This window comes from Vidua macroura, chromosome 9, assembly GCF_024509145.1.
Source record: "Vidua macroura isolate BioBank_ID:100142 chromosome 9, ASM2450914v1, whole genome shotgun sequence".
In the NCBI taxonomy this organism is placed as follows: Eukaryota; Metazoa; Chordata; class Aves; order Passeriformes; family Viduidae; genus Vidua; species Vidua macroura.
The window spans coordinates 18,303,862-18,322,076 of NC_071579.1; the positions used below are offsets into that span (position 1 = coordinate 18,303,862).

Sequence of the window (18,215 nt, forward strand, 5' to 3'; positions counted from 1 at the left end):
GCAACCTCAGTCTGTTAAAAGTATCTGCTTACACAGGAACCAACAGTGCCATGACATGCCAGAAGGTCCCCTTGAAAGTCATCCAGTGTATCTGTAACAGTGGCTTTTATTACATGTGAATTCTGTTTTTCAGCCTGTAACATGTTAGGGAAAACTGATAGCATTTACTATGTTGTACAGTGCCACATGCACCAAAAACCTCAACAAAAGACAAATATAGGCTCAATCTTAAATCATTACAACAATACTGTACATGAAACAGTCACAGAAGCTAGTTACCAAAGCTAAACTTTCTGGATTTGACATAGAATTTTTTTTTGCTCCACAATGATCTTGAATTCACTGAACAAATTTTCCACAACTTAGATACAGCTCTGTCAATAGGCTAGAAGCCACAGCATCCAACATTTCTTAGGTCACATGAAGCTGCTGATTCTTCAGAGTACATTTCTGCCAAAATATTTCTGGATGCTTGTCCACTGTGGAAACAGAGTAGACTAAATTTATAAAATGTTCGCTGTGCTCGTAAGCATAAATGACACACATTTAAGAGTAGATCAGGACTGTGCTTAAAGTCAGACTTCAGACACTATTCCTTAACCAACTCCTACAACAAAAATTGTTTTTCTGGCTACAGCATATGTTGTGTTTGTTTAAAGAGGAAGGGAGGCAGATTGAGGTGGGGCTGCTTGCTTCAGCAGAGCCCTGAGCTGTGGTAGAATCCAGCAGCTGTTCCTCGCTGCAGGATATTTGGTTAACTGCAGGACCAACAGGTCCAATTGAAGAGGGATTGGTAAAGATAGTGAGAAGCAAGGGAACAGCAGACAGAGCAAATGTACACTGCTGATGAGACAAAATCTTTTGGAAGCCATGCCAAAAGAAACAACCCCTTCAGCTACTGAGAAATTTCCCCTTATATTTTGGGGGAGGAAAATCTGACTTTGCTGACATGTGCAACTGGATTTTTTATGTTTAGATAAGATGCTGTTCAATTATGGAGAGTAAATATTTGAAACTAACTTCAAGCATCTCATACAAATGATCTATTTGTTAAAATGTCAGGGATGACTTAAGAAAATAATTTATTGAATTATTCAGAACTCATCTGAGTTTGAAACAGTTGTTTTCCAGGATTATTTCAGTTTGATAATGCTAGTCTTTACCCAGGCTTCACCACTCTGAATGACTAAGTGCAAGTTAATTCCTATTTTTCCTTGCCAACTCTGTTAAAGAAATTCAACCTGTACACTTCTGAATTAGAAATCCTTGACGTTTATACACACATTGAGACAGAGTAGAAAGGTGGAACTGTCAGATGTAGTATGTGCAACTGGTGTCAAAAGGCAGAGTTCATGAACACAAATCCTGGAAAAATAATCTTCAGAAATTACATGTCAGCAAATTTCTCTGGTTGCACATAGTTTTTGAAACAACAGGAGGAAACCAAGCTGAAATAAAAAATGCTTTGCCATGAAAAAAACCCTTACAATGCAGCAAAGGAAAACCAGTGATGTTTAGGCTGTCGATGGCAGCTCCAGAGCAGGCTGAGAATGGTCAGTCTGCAGGAGTCTGTGAATGGCAATAAAATACTGCAGGCAGGCCATGTGCCTTGTAGCTGAGTTGTCTTTGGGAAGAATTACCATAAAGCAATTACCACATTTTTTAGAGAGGTAAAAATTAGCTGGATTAGGCACCAGGGATGCATCATTCAGGGAGAGTGGAAACTGCAATTCCTTTTGCTTGGAGAAAAGATTAAGTGAACTTTAACTGATGTGTTCAGGATGCTCAACAGAAGGAGTTGTTTGAATTATCCTGAAAAGTCTGGGCTTTAGGGATATACAAAAGAGAATTTTAAACCATAGGCCAAAAGATAAGTCAATTGAGGAAAGCCTTTTTTTTTTTCAAAGTCTGGTGAATGCATGGGACATTGCCAAGGGCTTCCAAAGAAGGAAGTGCTTCAGCTGCTTTCAGAAAGCAGTTGGATAGAGATTATTGTGGGCTCTCTGAAGTACTTAACAGTGAATGGTAATAAAGGTACTTCTGTGTCTTAGGTTGTACTTCTTGTTTCTACCCTACATGACCTGATATGCTATAGTTCCTGCTGAGACCAGGTGAGAAGGAGGTTACAGTAGCTAGAAGTTAGTTTATCAAGATGTTGCTCATTTTTCTTGGAGGATTTTTTTGCTAGTGGTTTTCTTTATAATTTGGTTTCAGCTGTTTTCAGGGTTCTGCAGTTTAGCTTCCAAGGTTTTGTCAGTGAGCACATCCTCCCCCCACTTGGTCAGGCAGCTTCCCTTGAATGCAAGCATTCCTCTGCAAGTGCTATCAAACAAACCCTGCTTTACACTGCAAGCAAAATTTAATCCATTTATTTATTTCTTAAAACTGCTGTTGAGTAGGTGATTGGTGCCGGTACATTTTGCCTTTCAAAAGGCAAATCACATTGGCCATAGCAAATCACAGATTTTCACTCAGATTACCAACAGACAGAAAATTAATAGAAAAATGTTATTGTGACAAGATAATATTTTAAATGTATTATGCCATCTCATTAAATGAATGTTGAATAAAAACATATGAGAACACTGAACTGTAAATGAACTAGCACTGGATTGGAAAATTTTCAATTATCACAGAAGAACACATGAAAGTACAACCTGGCAGGTAACTGCTGCCATGGGAATGTTTGGAACTAGCTGGATATTCATTTCTCACTACCAGGTTTTTCAATGGATTACTCCATACTTGGGTTTGCATTAAGTGTACAATGTGTTTCCAATTATTCAACTACAGTCCAGTTTCTAACACGGAGCATATGCCCTGGCAAGATGTTTTTGTCTTTCTCAGGCATGTGTTAGTTGTGAGGTCTCTGATTCATTTTCTACAAAATACTCCTGTCAAGAAGGTTTCTAAAATGCTGTTATTATGCTGCTGTTGTCACTGGAGACTTTTATACAAGTCCTTGTAAATGAAAGTTGATGACTATTTTTTTAATAAGTTGCTGATTTCTTTTTTTAATCACTTCAGGATTTTTGCTTCACTTTTTTGTTTTCTAATACACTCAGTTTTATATTTGGAATCCACCACTGCTCCCCAGAGGATTGAAGGGATGCTGGAAGACATTGATTCAACAGATCTGCTTTGGACTGTATTCATTTTCTTACATAAGATGGAGAGAGAGTTGAAACCTCAATCCAGTCCTAGTTGCTGGTCTTTATTACAAGCCAGTCCAAATCTGGGATTTTAAGAGACACGTGACCTTACAGAAAGTCTGTCAGGAATGATGTAGGGGAAACATCACTTTATGGCTAATATGTTGACAGAACAAGATGTTTTGCCCTATATTTTCTCTTCACTGAATGTTACTAATTGTGTAAAAATTCAAGATTCTATCCTTAAGTTTTTTTGCTCTCTTGCTGGTGTGCATACCAGCCCTAGCATTTTCTCAGTCTCAAATACTCGACCTCTGCTTTGAATAGAGGGGTGGAAGAGCTTTTAGTTAACCTGTAATGAATTTCTTTCCCCTTCATACCCTCTGAAGTCCCTGTTGCTTTTAGCATTTCACTGGCTTCACTTCTAGTCATCTTGACCATTGTTTTGCTTTCCATAGATATCCAATTCCAGGTATGCCAAGTTTCTTTTGCATCTTTTTATAAGCCTTAGTGCTTTTGCTGTAAATTTTCTTAACTACTTTTGAGGAATAGCCAATGTATGAGAAATTTTCTATTTAATAGCCAGCTTCTGTCCTCTCTCTGGAGGGTGCCAAGGCTTGCCCTAATGTGCCAGGGAATACAGCAGCACATTCACAGTCACTGCTTCCTAGTCATTCCTGCTCTTTCAGCCCAGAGCAACCAAACTGGGAAGACAGTACTTCTGAATTGAAAAGAGAACTTGATCAGAGGCTGTATATTAAATGATTCACTGCTGGGGCAAGGCACAGCTCTCCATCTTTCTGATCAGCATCTTCAGTCCTGTAAACAGCATGGCATTGGGTGGGAGATCAGGAGTGTCTCTCTGGAAAAAGAATAGGTCTGAGTTTCACCTTGGCTCCAATTATGTCTTCTGTTCTTTCTGGAATAAGGGAATCAAAGTGATTAATCTTTAGCATTTTGAAACTGTAGCTCCACACCTCTTACCTTGATAAGCAAGAGTACAGGGTAATTCTTTGTCTCACAGATTTCTGCCTGCTACTGAGGCCTTCTGTTGGCTCTGACTGGGAGCTCTCACTCTCAGAATTCATCACAAAAGTCCCTCATTGCTGCAGTGACGTCTGGGCCATAGCCTCAGTGCCAGTATCACCAGGACCCATCTTTGGCTGCTGCCAAGGCAAGAGACATCTCAGTTCTGACATATAATACACAAGTTCCCACACATAATATATCAGTCCAGCGGCCACAGAGGTGCCTGCTTATCTCTTCAGTTCCTTCCATAAAGTAATTTGTGCCAGTATTGTCAGCCTCAAAAGTAGCTGTATCACTGGCTCATTGCCATATGTTTAAACTGTGGGATTTCCAGCATAGCTAGCAGTCCAAGAGAACAAGTAATCATAAAATCTCTACTTACTTTGCACCTGTTCTGTTAAAGGACTTGAGGCTGAACTGTATTCAGATTATACAGATAAAGACTGCATTTTAATTTTTTAAAGTAATGTCTTTTTTTTTTTAATTGCACTTCAATGCCAGTGTAGAGCTACTAATGCTAATTCCTTCCTGCACACATAAAGATGGCAATGCCAATGTGTGAATTGACGTAACTTTCTTTTTTTCCCTTTTTAAAGTGTTACAGATATAGTGTGCTATGTTATATCACTACTGGGAGCTTCCACGTTTCTGCCATGTTCCAAGGGCAGTCATGCAATGTACTCTGGGCACTTAGTGCTTTTTCTTCAAGCTCATTGTGTCATATTTTTCTCAATTAGAACCTTGAGCTATAATTTCTTTTTCTTTTAGCTTTCATAATAAAGTAAGCAGTGGGAATAAGGTTTTTTAAAATATTTCCTCTCCTGTTTCCCATCCCATATGTTTGTACTTCCATCCAGTGGAAATTTGTGAGAGAGCCTCAGGAGAGAATTATTTCATTTTTGAATGCCTGAAAGGCTCTGATCCTCTGACTTCAAAGGCATTTGGGGCTACTACTCTTGAAGGGAAAATTCTGACAACACCTGATCCAATATAATGTTTGTTTTGACTGCATTTTACTTTGTTCCACTGAATTTATTCCCTTTGAAATTTGTGGTCAGATTGAAGCACTAGCAGAGCAATTATCACCTTTATTTGTATGTTTGTAAGTCTTTTAGCGGTGCAAGGTTGAGCTGAGTGGCAGATCTACGTTGGTAGGGTAGTATTGTGATGAAATGGGTGTAGTTTCCCTTCTGGCAGTAGCTGTTTGCAGTTGGTATGCTGAGATGCAGGGCTCCTTCTGCCTGCCCTGTGAGCCAGGGTACCTTGTGCAGCCCTGGCTGTCCCCCAGGTGCACTCAGACACACATGGGGCTCTTTGTGGGGAAAAATTGGGCCCTGCTCTGGTGCTGGACAACTGCTGACCATCAACTAGTATAGACATCATGCAAGTAAAAGTCTGCTTTGTTTTTATGCAGGGATCAGCTGGCTTACCTGGAGAAGCTGGGCCATCTGGAAACCTTGGTGAAAAGGTATAATAATGTATCTGACTGCTCAGCAGCTTTGAAAACCATTGGGGTGATAAAGTACTGGTGAGAGATCATTTACTGACCACTGCCAGAGCTAATATTCCTGCAGCCATTTCAGAGCATGGGGATGTAAAAACTGATAATCCAAATGATCTTATTTGAGGTATGTATCTGATATCCTTGATTTTACTTCACAGTTAATTTAGGGTTGATAGATTTGATGCCTTTCTTCTGTCACTTTACTATACTGCTATTGTTTCAGAGCAACTGGCATGAATTATACTTGTTTTATACAGTACTCACTGGTTTTGCACTACTACATAATGAAGACAAAAGTAGAAAGGTCCAACTTGGCTGTATACATTAACTGAATAAAAAAGACAACTGAGTTTTGTCTGCTGTGCAGTAACAGTTGTGTTTGTGAAAGCAAAGTCTGGCAGACTCAATGTGACTAGAACAGTATAAATAGCTTAAGTGTATTTGACGTGGTTTTATTTAGGTAAAGTATTTTAAAATGGAAAAACAGGAAACTATTACTGGACTGCATGTCAGCTTCAATTATGATAAAAACATAATTGTTTGTCAGAATGATGCAGCACCATTTATATTTCTTTCCTGCAGGGCTGAATTATTTCACCTAGACTGGTGTCTGTTATTTAGATATTTTATTGAGGAAGTCTTAATCTACTATTAGGAATTCCATTAAAATCTGATTATAATTTATATAATCTGTGAAGGGAAATACATCAGTGGAAAGCCTGCTTTAGATTTAGAAAAATCTCATATGGTTTTAGTGATAATATCATCTTAGAATTTCATGTCAAAGAATTATTATTCTTCAAAATTACTCTTGGCTCAAAAAGAGTACTTTGTGATACTGCTGCTAGTTTAGCTAGGAGGGGAAAGGCAGTAAAAGACTAATTAATTTATCATCAGAAAATGGAAGGAAGCTTCTTCATGGTGCAATAATTGTCACTGCTATGCTGTTTCTGTAGAATTTATTGTATTTCTCCCTTATGGATTAAGTTGTTCAAGGTAACACATGCTATGTGGATTTAAATGATGAATGTATTTCCAGCATAATTGCAGTATGCAATATAAAATGTAGTGTTATTACTATCTTATGTGCACTATTTGTAATAAAAGTGTAATCTTCTGAAGATAATCTACAGCTAAGTCTGAATTTTGGGCTGGGTGTGACATGAATGAAAGGTGAAAAGGTGTGGAAGACCAGAAAAACGCCCTTCCTGCTTGCCCTACTCAAGTTGCTTCAGCAGCTGTTGAAGGGCTGGCTTTCCTTTTAGAGTTGTGCTTTCCTTACACATACTGAAGAAAAGAGGAAGAGAGAAAAAAAATTGCCTTTTTTCTTTGTTTGCTGTCTTGAATTTTATGGATTAAGGAACATGCTATTAATATGATGCACCCAACAGAGAGAAAGCATCTTCTAACAGCAATTCTCAGAGACTGATGTAGTCAAACCTCTTGTTCAGTCTTCTAGGAAAAAAGAAGACAGAGAAATTCAGTTTTAACATTCTTTTCAAAAGATGGGTAGGCTTGTAGGAGGAAGGAATGCAGAAATTTAAAAAAAAAGAAAAGTTAAAAAAGGTCTCTGCACTGTTTCTGAAGGGCAGTCTCTCAACCAATAGTGTGATGCACTGACAGGTGTGCTCAGTGGACATGGAAAAAGGGGATGAATATTAAATCTTCTTTTCTTTTTCTTCTCTTTCTTTGTTGTTAAAGGGAGAGCGAGGCAGTCCAGGACCTGTAGGTCCTCCTGGAGAAAAAGGTGCCATGGTAAGTTACAAGTAATGTAAAATCCACAATTATGTTACTTATAAAGGCACTTTAGTCTCCAAAACAGTAATAATTTCTCACCCTCCTAGCTGTGCAGACCTTATGGAAGAGTAGTCTTTACAATGCATAGTTCCTACAAAGTTTCATTTTATAGCTTTATCCCCTCTGTAGCAGTGATATTGCAAAGTGATCTGCTGAATGAAACTGCATTTTTGAAAAATGTTTCTAAGTAGGGAAATTTAAAAGCAGGGAAAGTAAAATAAACATTTCCTGTGTAAACCAGGGTAACCCAGGTTATTCTAGTAAATATCATCACCTCTAATTCCAGTGCCCAGCACTTCCCAAACAGCTCCTGGGTTCCACTCTTGTGGGAGCACTGCCTTCCTGCCTTGTCCTGAAGCAGGACACAGCACTCCATGCAGCCCAGAGGTGATGCCATGGAAGTGTTGGGGTGCAGAAGTGACCATGGCCATGTCCTTGTTGGAGTTCTCTGCAAAACATGCTGCAGGCTTGGCTGTGGGTTTGTTGTGAGCACTATGAGAGCTCCAGAGGGGGTAGAGAGCACTTAACAGTTTAACTGCAAGCAGATGGAGAGTCAATGTGCAACGTGGTAGGTGCTGCATCCTGTTCACTCTGACACTGCTGTGGTTGGCAGGGCTGGAATCTCCATGGCCTGACACACAAACTGCAGATGTGGGCCCCAGCTTGGTGCAGTGGGTGGGGTTCTTGCCATGGAAAATTCTCTATTTGCAGTAATTACTGTTTTGGCATCCATTAGCAGGGAAGAGATCAAGTACCCTGAGAATGAAGACCAACTAAATGATCCAGGCAGAGCCAATGCTTTTTGAAGCTTTCTGTCCTTCATTAAATCCCTCTAATCTAGATTTACCCTCAACTAGCTGCTTTTGATCCATGAAAAAAAATCCTATTAGGGAGATTAATAAACAAGGATTTATTACTATAGTATCCAGTCTTATCAACTACATTTCTTGGATGTTATTAATGCTTATTGCCACAGGTAAATCCAGTGTAGCTGTAGCAGAGAGAACCTTTCCCAGCAGTAAGTCTTTGCAGTCCTCAGACAAGAGTTGTTCTTGGCATTTGGTCTTGGCCAGGTCTGCCCACACCAGGATGTGTCCACTTGCTGTTCCCACTGTCACAGCCTTCTCGAGAGGAGATTGAAATTCATTTAGAACTCAGCATCTTTTGTTTCAGTACATCTCTGCCAGCTAGTGCCTGTGTGGGAAAGCTTCCTAGGCTGCTTTAATGGTTACTAGGATATATCCAATTAAGCATTTTGGTTTTAAACAAAATTTTGGTAACAAATTTTGTAAAATTAAATATTTTATTCACTTACCTCCAATTATTGAGGTAAGTAACTGGATTTATTACTGTTGCTACAATAACAATTTAGATAAAACTGTTCCGTCTTTTCTATATTTATTTTAATTCTAGGGCTATCCAGGACCTCCAGGAGGCCCTGGACCCGTGGGGCCAGAAGGATTACCTGTAGGTATAGGGGGTGCTTTGGATTGACATAAAATAAACTGTTTTCAAATTGTCTTTGGTGAAGCTAAGAATAGTTTCTAATTTGTGCTGCAATCCATAAAACTGTCAAGAAAATGTACCCATCTGGACAGAATCTGTTCACTTGCTCTTTGCCAGGATGATCTCTGAGAGAGGAAAAAGTAATTATATTATTTACTCATCCATTTAAAAATCATTCTTTTGAGACAAGTAGGGAAATGGATTTTTGCAAAGATGCTTAATAATTGCATAATATTTTAAAAATTAATTGGTGCCTGATGCAGTCTAAATAGATTCATTATGTGTTTAGTTTCATTGTTAATAAAGAATAAATGATATTCTAATCTGCTCTGTATAATTGTTATAATTTGTCTACCATGGGTCTTCAATACAGATAAAAACTGAACATTTTATCAGAAAATATTTGTGTTTTTTAACATAATGTTGCTGAAGTACAAGTATCTTCTAAAAATTTTGGGATACTAGAAGTAGTCTATTCAACAGTCACATCAGTGTTTTGTAAAAATAATGTTACATAGAGCCTGTTAATTAGATTTTTCTACATAAATTGTACCAACACGATTAATTGAATTTGAACCATGAGTGAAAGTGATTGATTTGCTTTTCTTGCATTGATTGCTGCTCAAGGTGCCTAAGCTTGTAATTTTCAGGACTCTTTGTTTAGAAGACAATGAATAATAAGTTTGTTTGACATGTAGGGACCTTCAGGGGCACGAGGACCATCAGGCCCACAGGGACCTAAGGGAAGAAGAGTAAGTACTAATGCTTCTTCATGTTACTCAGAGCAGAGAGTAGTGTATTGCAAATATAAATCTGAAATATAACCCATTTACAGCTGCTCCCTTTGTCCTCTGGACTGAACTCGTTTGTACTGAAATCAGATAGATTATACTTGTATTTCCATGTAGGAAACAATATGAATCTTCATTTCTCCTCGCAGTGAAATGGGCTTTGCCATTGGTTTCAGCTGAGAACAAAACTAGAACCAAGATGACCACTTGACACTTTTCTGTCCACATACACATGCAAAAGTTGTCATTTATAACTACCACTGGGCTATTTCAATGCTTTAAGGACAATTTTCTTTACCTGCATTTAGTTCTTTGGAAATACAATCAAAATTTCCCAAACACAGTTTTGAGGGAGGAGGGAGTGTAATCAGAAGATGCTGTGTGCTAGAACCTTGAACCTGCACTTGTTCGATTGTCATTTCCATTTCACTTTTATCAGAGAAATGGAAACCAGTTTTTCACTTTATACAAAACACTGATCCAAAGCCCACATTAGTGAAGTGTCTCTCACCTTACCCACCAGTTTGACAGCATATCCATGATTCCTAAGAGACTTGTACAGCTCATACCAGTGGCTGGACCAGTGTGTCTTCACAGCTCCATTTATTCCTGATAACTATGTCTCTATGATTTTGGCAGCACATAATGGAGTCCAGTGCTTATAATTAAAGATCACTCAAAATAAATCCCAGATATCCCAAGCTCTGTGGAAGTCCAGTTTTGGAATTGTGTTTTTTGCCTTTGCCTCTACCTAGCATGACTACTGGGAATGTCTCATGAAAGAGGGTCTCAGAACAGACCCCGGTCCTCAGACTCTGAGAACAAACTCCCACTGAGGCACTGAGAATTATATCTCAAAATATATATGAAAATATCAGATCAAAAGTGGAATCTCACATAAGGAAAATATCTGAGGTGCCCTGAAACCTGGGGTTTGTCATCTCTGGATTCAGAAAGAGAAGTGTCAGAGCCCAGAGCTCTGTGTGGAAGGTCTCAGAAAATGCATACCACAGTCAGATACAGAAGTTAAATGGAAGCATATGGAAATCTGCCTTCATTGTGTATGGAAACAAGAATGTATCCTGTCTTCACAGCTGGAATCTGTGAGGAGCCTTAGAAGCACTGACCCTCTACTTGTGCACTGTCACAGAATAGAATTCCTTCTCTTCATAAATTCTAGACCTTTCAGCAATGGTTTTGCATCCAGATTACCCAGCAGCTTACTTCTGTCTGAGAGTCTCCAGCTGTTCACTCTCCAGTACACCCAGGAGCTCTGGCCAGCTGAAGGCAGGCTGTCTGGAAGCCTGTGGAGTATCTCACCCCTGGGGGATTTCAGGGAATATGCCACTGAGCACAGCACTAGCACAGAGCTTCCTCAGCTCATGCTTGGGACTTGATGCACTTGGCTAGAATCATGTGGAAGGTTTATTACACTTTATTTTTTAGTGTTAATCTCATGAAAGCACAGAGGGAGAGCACTATTTTGTAGATACTTCAATGGCAGAATGACACTGAGGGTGAGAGTATCAACATGTAGGAGAAAGAATTTCTTTCCATGACCAAAGGGAAGAAATGCATTAGTCTGGAAGCCTGGCAGTGTAAGCGGCCATGAAGTCATTGTTGCATGATCTTTCATTGTCTTTGTTTGCTAATGTGTGAAGTAAACTACAAGGTCACTTCATACCATAATCTTGGGCTAATACAACTGTAGCTCCTAGTTTGAAAGGAAGAGATTCTGTATCATTAGATTCATTTCATAAGTGAGACCTAAGCAAAATTCCCAAGAGGTGCTAAAATTCTTGGCATTTAGTATTCTTCAGATTGGCATTTGGTATTTTAAAGCTCAAAAGAAGTAATTTTTCTGCTCTTACTTTCCTGGAATGCAGATCATGAAATTTTGACTTGAAAATGCAGATAAATGACAGAGTGAACTGCTGTAAATTTAGGGTCAGGCAGCAGCAACTCATGTCTCTAGCAGCCAGTAGGGTTCTCCCTGGTTTAGTGGTATCTGTACTGGCATGAAGAACCTCAGCTGCCTGAGGACATCTGTGCTTTATTTTAATGAGTGAGATCTTTCATATTTCTCACAGCAGGGAATATGGAACTCAGCAAATTGTGGGCACTTGTGAAACAAGTGTCCAGCGTGCTTGGTAGTACATTGATAGCTGAATGTTTATCTCTCTTAATTGTTTGAAGGAAGTGAAAGTAAATTGATGTAGTTTCTAATATTCTTCCATGTCAGCCACCAAAAAAGAGAATTAGCTATACATTCTGTTTCTGTTATTTCTGCTCTTCTGGTATTTGAGAGACAGGACAAGAAAGAATAAAAATAGTCAATTTATGCTTTTTACCTTCTTAGATGAACTTTTTCTCAGATTATCATCCTAGAGTTTTCAGTGTAAAATGTTCCATTTTAGAAACAGAGCTGAACCCATGCCAAAGAAAAAAGCAGTAGCAATTATTTGGCAGCCTCACTCCCCAGCTCTCTTGCAACCTAATTTAAATAACAGCAGGCAAATCAAGTATATCTCTCATTCTGTACTAGCTATAGTAAGAAATTATACAATCCAATTCATCTGTGCCAATAAGGAGTCACACCATACTATTTATAGGAATGTTATTGTGTGCTTTTGTCAGGATATTAAATTGCCTTTCCCTTGGATTCCTGCCCTTTGTTCTGTGGCTGGCTAGAGGAAGGCATGGCCCAGAGGATCATGTTGCTTTCTGTTACTTTGCTTTCAATTCAAAGTTATATAGTAGAAGGCTGGTGTTTGAAATGGTAGATTTTTTTGCTTAACTATTAGTGATCAGATCAGTTGTCATGGGCTGCCAAGGTGAACTCCATTGAAATGGAGATCTGTGTGAGTGCCAGAAAGGTTTTGGTGTGTTAAGCGCATAACATGGACTAAGAATCTTGTGCAGTCCTGTTTCTCAAACTGCAAGCTATGATCCTCTTTATGATTAAAATTATGTCAGAAGTGTTGAAAGAATTTATCTGGTAATTCTTAATGATATGAGATAAAACCTAGAAGGCAATTCCTTATTACACCAATCTGTAAAATGGAAAGATGTCCTTTTTCTTCCTTGAATATTTAATCTTGAAATTCTATCCTCTGGTCAGTCCTGTGGAGAATGCACAAAGAGAAATGACAGGTCACATATCTAAAAAGTCTGAGAAAATATAAAACTGCTGCAATTGCTTAACTTTACACTCTCAATTTCCCCCTTCCTTGTGTTACTGTAGGTGGTTCCTCCACAGGTCTTGAGCTTCTCTCCTTTCTACTCCCACAGCTGAATGACCTGTCCTCACTCCATCTCAGTTTCTTCTTGTCCCTTCTCCTCCTGTTCTTTGAGACATTTCAGATCAGGGAACAATAAATCTGCTAAATCTGCCTTGAATTTTCATCACTACTGGTATCTGTGTTACAGATAGCAGTTACAGAAAAAAGTGAAGAGCAGTAACCTGAAATTAATTTGATCAAGACATTTAGCTTTCTTTTGAATTATGCTTTATAGTAATTCAACAATTGAGTTACCCAACTGCATAATCTTAACATGAGTCCCAATGTAAATGTTTTTATAAAAGCCTCCTTCACCTTTGAAACCACTAGTATTTTGTTTCTAATCTCTCAGGGCACTGAAGTCACAGATTTTTTCTGTAGACTTCAGTATTGTTTGGTTTGGGACCTTTCACATTGAGTGCCATGTGGCAGTTCAGTGTTGTCTTCTGTAGCCTCTTTTCCTCTCTAGCCCCCAAAAAAATGCCTGTAATTGCTCAGTCCTGGCTTACACCAAAACAAAAAAGATGGCCAGACTAGCCCAGGGATTGCCTCACAAAAGCTGTGTCCCACACTACAAAGTATTTTATACAGCTCTCCCTGCCTGCCCTTTTTCCTTTTCCTATGGTTTCTGTGCTCCTTTGTGCTGGCCAGAAGTAGCAGTGCTGAAATGATGACAGATGAGTTCTCATGGGATATTTCTGGCTTTGACAGGGGTTGTAGTTATATATCAGCTCACAGGAAAGGCCTGTTCCTGAGAGATTTTCATTTCAGGAGAAAAGCCTAAATGATTCTGGATACACACTCTTCCTGAGTTACCAGTCAGCCTTTTCCACTTTTGCTCCAGAGAAAAGTGGATGGGCTCTCACCACATGTTCCAAGAGAGGTTTTGATATTGATCAGTCAGAGAGAATAAATTCTGGTATGTTTTTTCTCAAAATATTCAAGAGAGATATGGAAGTCACAGATATTTTTGGAAGGAAAGTAAACTAAATTAACTCAGATGTGCTTCCAACAATGTCATTTTACAAGCCCCTATTATTATCATTTAGAACAGTCTTATGATTGAAGATCAGTCATGATTGGATGGCCTTCACTATAAACCATGACCCAAGATGTAAGGTTTCTACAACTCAGAAATTCACCATAGAAATGGAGATTGTTTTCCTCTAGGCACTGCCACAGTAGTGTACTAACTCCTTCTGATGCCAGCCCAGCCCAAATGCCACCAGGAAAGCTGTTATGTCTCATCCTCCCAATGTACACTGCTGTAAAGAGCCTGTCTTGATACTTATCTAGCTCTTCTTTTGAAGTGGTCATTAGTTCTAAGTTCTCATTAACTGGTTTTAATTTAATGTTCCATACCTAAACAGTCATGGTTTTTAGAGTTATGGAAATAACTTCCTAAGTCAGCATGGATAAAATATTATTTTCCATTTTGCTCATGACATATTTAAGGATTTTTCATTTGCATGTAAGCTAATGGATTTAGATTACCACTCTTAAATAATAAAACTCTGAATGTTTTGGCAATAGGTATTTGCTATATTATGCTACAATAATATAGCAGGTTATCTTAGTTCATCTATTGCTTATAAAGATTAATTTACAAAGACATTTTAATCTAACAAGAGAGCACAATAGTTCACAATTATAAATTTCTTCTAATCTTGCCTCAAACTGATTTACTAGTGGAAGAATTTTATCTGCTTTTTTTAGAGCCTTACTAGCAAGATTAATTTTCCATATACATCTTATAATGTGCTCAAAAGTGCTCTGTATATACAGTGATCATCTAAATCCATCTAAGTTCATGTCTGTTGCATGAGTACGAGGTGGATGAAAAAAAGAACAGAAAATATCAGTCTGCCATCTGCCTCCAACTGAGACACTGCATTCAGAAAATTTTGTTTACATACTTTTTTAAAAAAACTTTCTTCTTAAGTTCATTATTCAACAAACCAGAGATTTATTTTATTCTTTGAAGCTTTATTTCACATTTGACACACAATGAAAATTGGTTTTCTTGCTAACAAAATGTTCCCCCTCTCCTAAAGCTTATGTAATATCTCCTTAATGACAAGCAAAAATAATGCATAATTAGTATCATTATTATTGTTCAATATTCAGGGGCCAAGAGGTCTTGATGGTCTTCCAGGAGAACTGGGAACAGAAGGTATTAAGGTGAGTGTTTCCATTGCTCAATACTATATAAAACACTGAGGTAGAAGGTAGACCATAACAGACAAAAGTAAACAAAAACAAAACAAAACAAAACAAAAAAAAAACAAAACAAAACAACAAGAAAAACAAACAAACAAACAAACAAAAACCCTCCAGCCCATTGTGGCAGAAGCCAGAGAGTTCCATTTAATCCAACAGATTTGCAAATTTCTGCCTCTTCCAGGTACTTTGAGGCATTTTCTGTAGTTACAAACCATTTAAACTCACAGTAACTGTATGCAGCTTATCAAGCAAATATATGTAGAATTTTCACATTGTTTGTTATTTATCAGGGAGAGAGAGGTGATCCAGGAAAGAAAGGAGTTCCTGGGCTCATTGTAAGTATTGGAGCCAGTCTTTGTAGTAAACATTAACACAGTAACTCTGATTTCTGAGCTGTGTTTGGAAATTACTTGAAGACAGCAATGTCTTTTGATATTTCTCTTTAACCAGGGTAAAGCTGGAAATCCAGGAGAAAGAGGAGAACAGGGTGCACTTGTGAGTATGAAATTCACTAGTACTTCTACCAAAAAACATCCAGAAAATCCCATACTTTGTTTGACACTTGGGTATAAGGAAGTTTATCTATTTCAGAGCAGCTGGAAAACTCTGACAGTTTGCATTTACTCATACAAAGAACCAGGACAGAAGTGCAGTTTGAAGGATGAAAGTCTTTGTGACATAGAGCAATAATTATTTGATAGAATTTGGGGTAGGTGTGTGTTATCAGTGTAGGAATAAATGTAGAAATGTATTAAATGAATATAATGTATAGGAGAAAATTCCTTCTTTTAGAGCTTTTTTGTATAGAAATCTAATGTGTTCTATTTAAGGCTTTTTTTACAAAGCAGGTTATCAGTCATTCAAAATTGCACTGGATTTTCAACAAAGAGAGAAGCAGAAAAACAAAAACAAAGCAGTAATGGTGGTGATTTTGTTCTGCAGTTGAAACTCAAAATGTTGATTGTCACAATACTTCTCTTGCCTTTTCTGCTCAGATTTAGGAGCTTGTTGCCTCTCACATTTGACACAAGGAGTTTTCATTTCCTCTTCATTCACTAGAACTTTTAGATGTGTTTATATACACAGAAATGAATGAAGCAAAAACCTCATTAGGCTGAAATGATGTGTAATAGCACATTTATTGCATAGTACAGGATACTGATCTATCTCCTACAGCCACAATTTCTAGAAGACAGTGTGAGATAGAAATGCTATGAGAAAGGTTGAGCAGAGAGAAAAGTGTGCTGTGAACCTTCCTGATTATCTAAAATACAGCCCCTAGGCAGTTTGGACATACAAGAAGCACATGGATTACAATGAACTGGTAAATGGTGGTTCAGCTAAGATTCATTTGTAAGTAAAAGAAACTGAGGCAGGACTTATTCAGGACTCCTTCACCTGACACAGAAGCTGGTGATATGTCAGTGCATGTCAACCAGAAAAAAAGGCTGCACATACTTCATGGGTGTTTCTGTGTTAGTTACTGTGTGAGCGAAAACAAGAGAGGAATTAGCTGTGCTCAGAATATGAAGGAGCTTCTTTCCAGTGATTTTTTATTTTATTTTAATCTTCCAGGGTTTGCTTGGGCCTCCAGGAGCCACAGGAGACAGAGGACCAGTGGGAGAGCCAGTAAGTTGATCCTTATGCCTGTTCAAAGTTTTTCCATGTATTATACAAGCTCCCTGACAATTCAAGCTCCATTTTACTAAGATCCAGTATTGCCAGCTGTGGTTAGGTAGGAATTGTGGGGCAATTGCTCCAAAACTGCAGAGCTGGAGTCTGCTTCCCTTGCTTAGTGTAACTTGTTCATAGAGACCTGCTAATTTTGTTGGGAAGCTCTGTAGTAAGGGGTGCACAACATAAGAGAGCATAACAGAACATAGACCACAATATAATGTGGCTTTACACCACATTGAGGTAGGTATCTGTGTTATGTATTATGTAATTGTATGTGGCAATACTTTAGTAGTGTTTTTTTAGGCAAATATTAGTATTGTTGTTCAGGAACACAGGGACCACATCTATTTGGCAGGTTAAATTTTCAAGAAGAGACTGCTGTAATAAACCTCAGACATTCATCTGCTGGATGGATTCTGGTTACTGTGTCCAAGCCATGCTCACTTTCATGTGGCTAATATTGTTACTGAAGATCAGGCAGAACCTGCAGCAAATATATGCACTGAACTGCAAGATATAGCCATGACAGGAATAGCATTGCAGCACCATCTCTGGGGGTAGATCAGATTATGTCAATACAGTAAAAGAATATATGCTGTCTAAGTAGAATTTGGGAGAAGGCTCCCATTTTCTGGTGCAGAAATCTAATAGAGTTGTCCAAAATTGTGTGTTTACATTGCTTCTGGAAAGTAATTTTGCACAGTAAATTGCATATAGTTAATTTAAATCTCAAAAGTGAAGTGTTGACAAAAATTTTATTAGTTTTAGTGTTATTAGTATTTAGTATTTTTATAATATTATTTCTACTAATCCATGCTTATAGAAAGTAATTGCACATTTTGAGGGCTAGAAAAACACCAACAAAATTTCTTTAGAATAGACTTGCATACTTAACTTGGGCTCCCGACCTGTAGGAATGGCAAAATAATTCACAGAAAATGTGGTTTTCCAATAGTTATCACTGGATTCCTGTTACTTCAGCTCTTTCATTTATTATATCTTATCTTCATGTTGCAACATCTGAGAGGCTTACAATGAAAGGTTTATATGTCAAATTCCTGCCATTTTCTGTCCAAGTCTGAATTGCATGTCTGCTTTACCTAATCTAAGTGGTCTACTCTTGAGCAGCCTACTTTTCTCTTGTGCTCATCCTCATATAAACTACATGTTCACTGTCAGAAGAAAAACTTATCCTGTGAATAGGGTATCTTTTCTATCAAGTGCTGAAAGAGTAAAACATCTTCAGAAGATGGTC

At 38.1% G+C, this 18,215-nt stretch overlaps 1 protein-coding gene across 1 annotated transcript in view; it reads left to right on the forward strand.

The window, feature by feature from the left end:
• COL24A1 (collagen type XXIV alpha 1 chain) overlaps positions 1-18,215 on the forward strand; it is a 119,402-nt gene that overhangs the window by 68,568 nt on the left and 32,619 nt on the right. The window contains exons 25-32 of the mRNA XM_053985207.1: positions 5,596-5,649; positions 7,387-7,440; positions 8,896-8,949; positions 9,687-9,740; positions 15,188-15,241; positions 15,574-15,618; positions 15,734-15,778; positions 16,859-16,912. Coding sequence (XP_053841182.1) covers positions 5,596-5,649; positions 7,387-7,440; positions 8,896-8,949; positions 9,687-9,740; positions 15,188-15,241; positions 15,574-15,618; positions 15,734-15,778; positions 16,859-16,912 — 414 coding nt within the window. The remainder of the gene's footprint in view (positions 1-5,595; positions 5,650-7,386; positions 7,441-8,895; positions 8,950-9,686; positions 9,741-15,187; positions 15,242-15,573; positions 15,619-15,733; positions 15,779-16,858; positions 16,913-18,215) is intronic.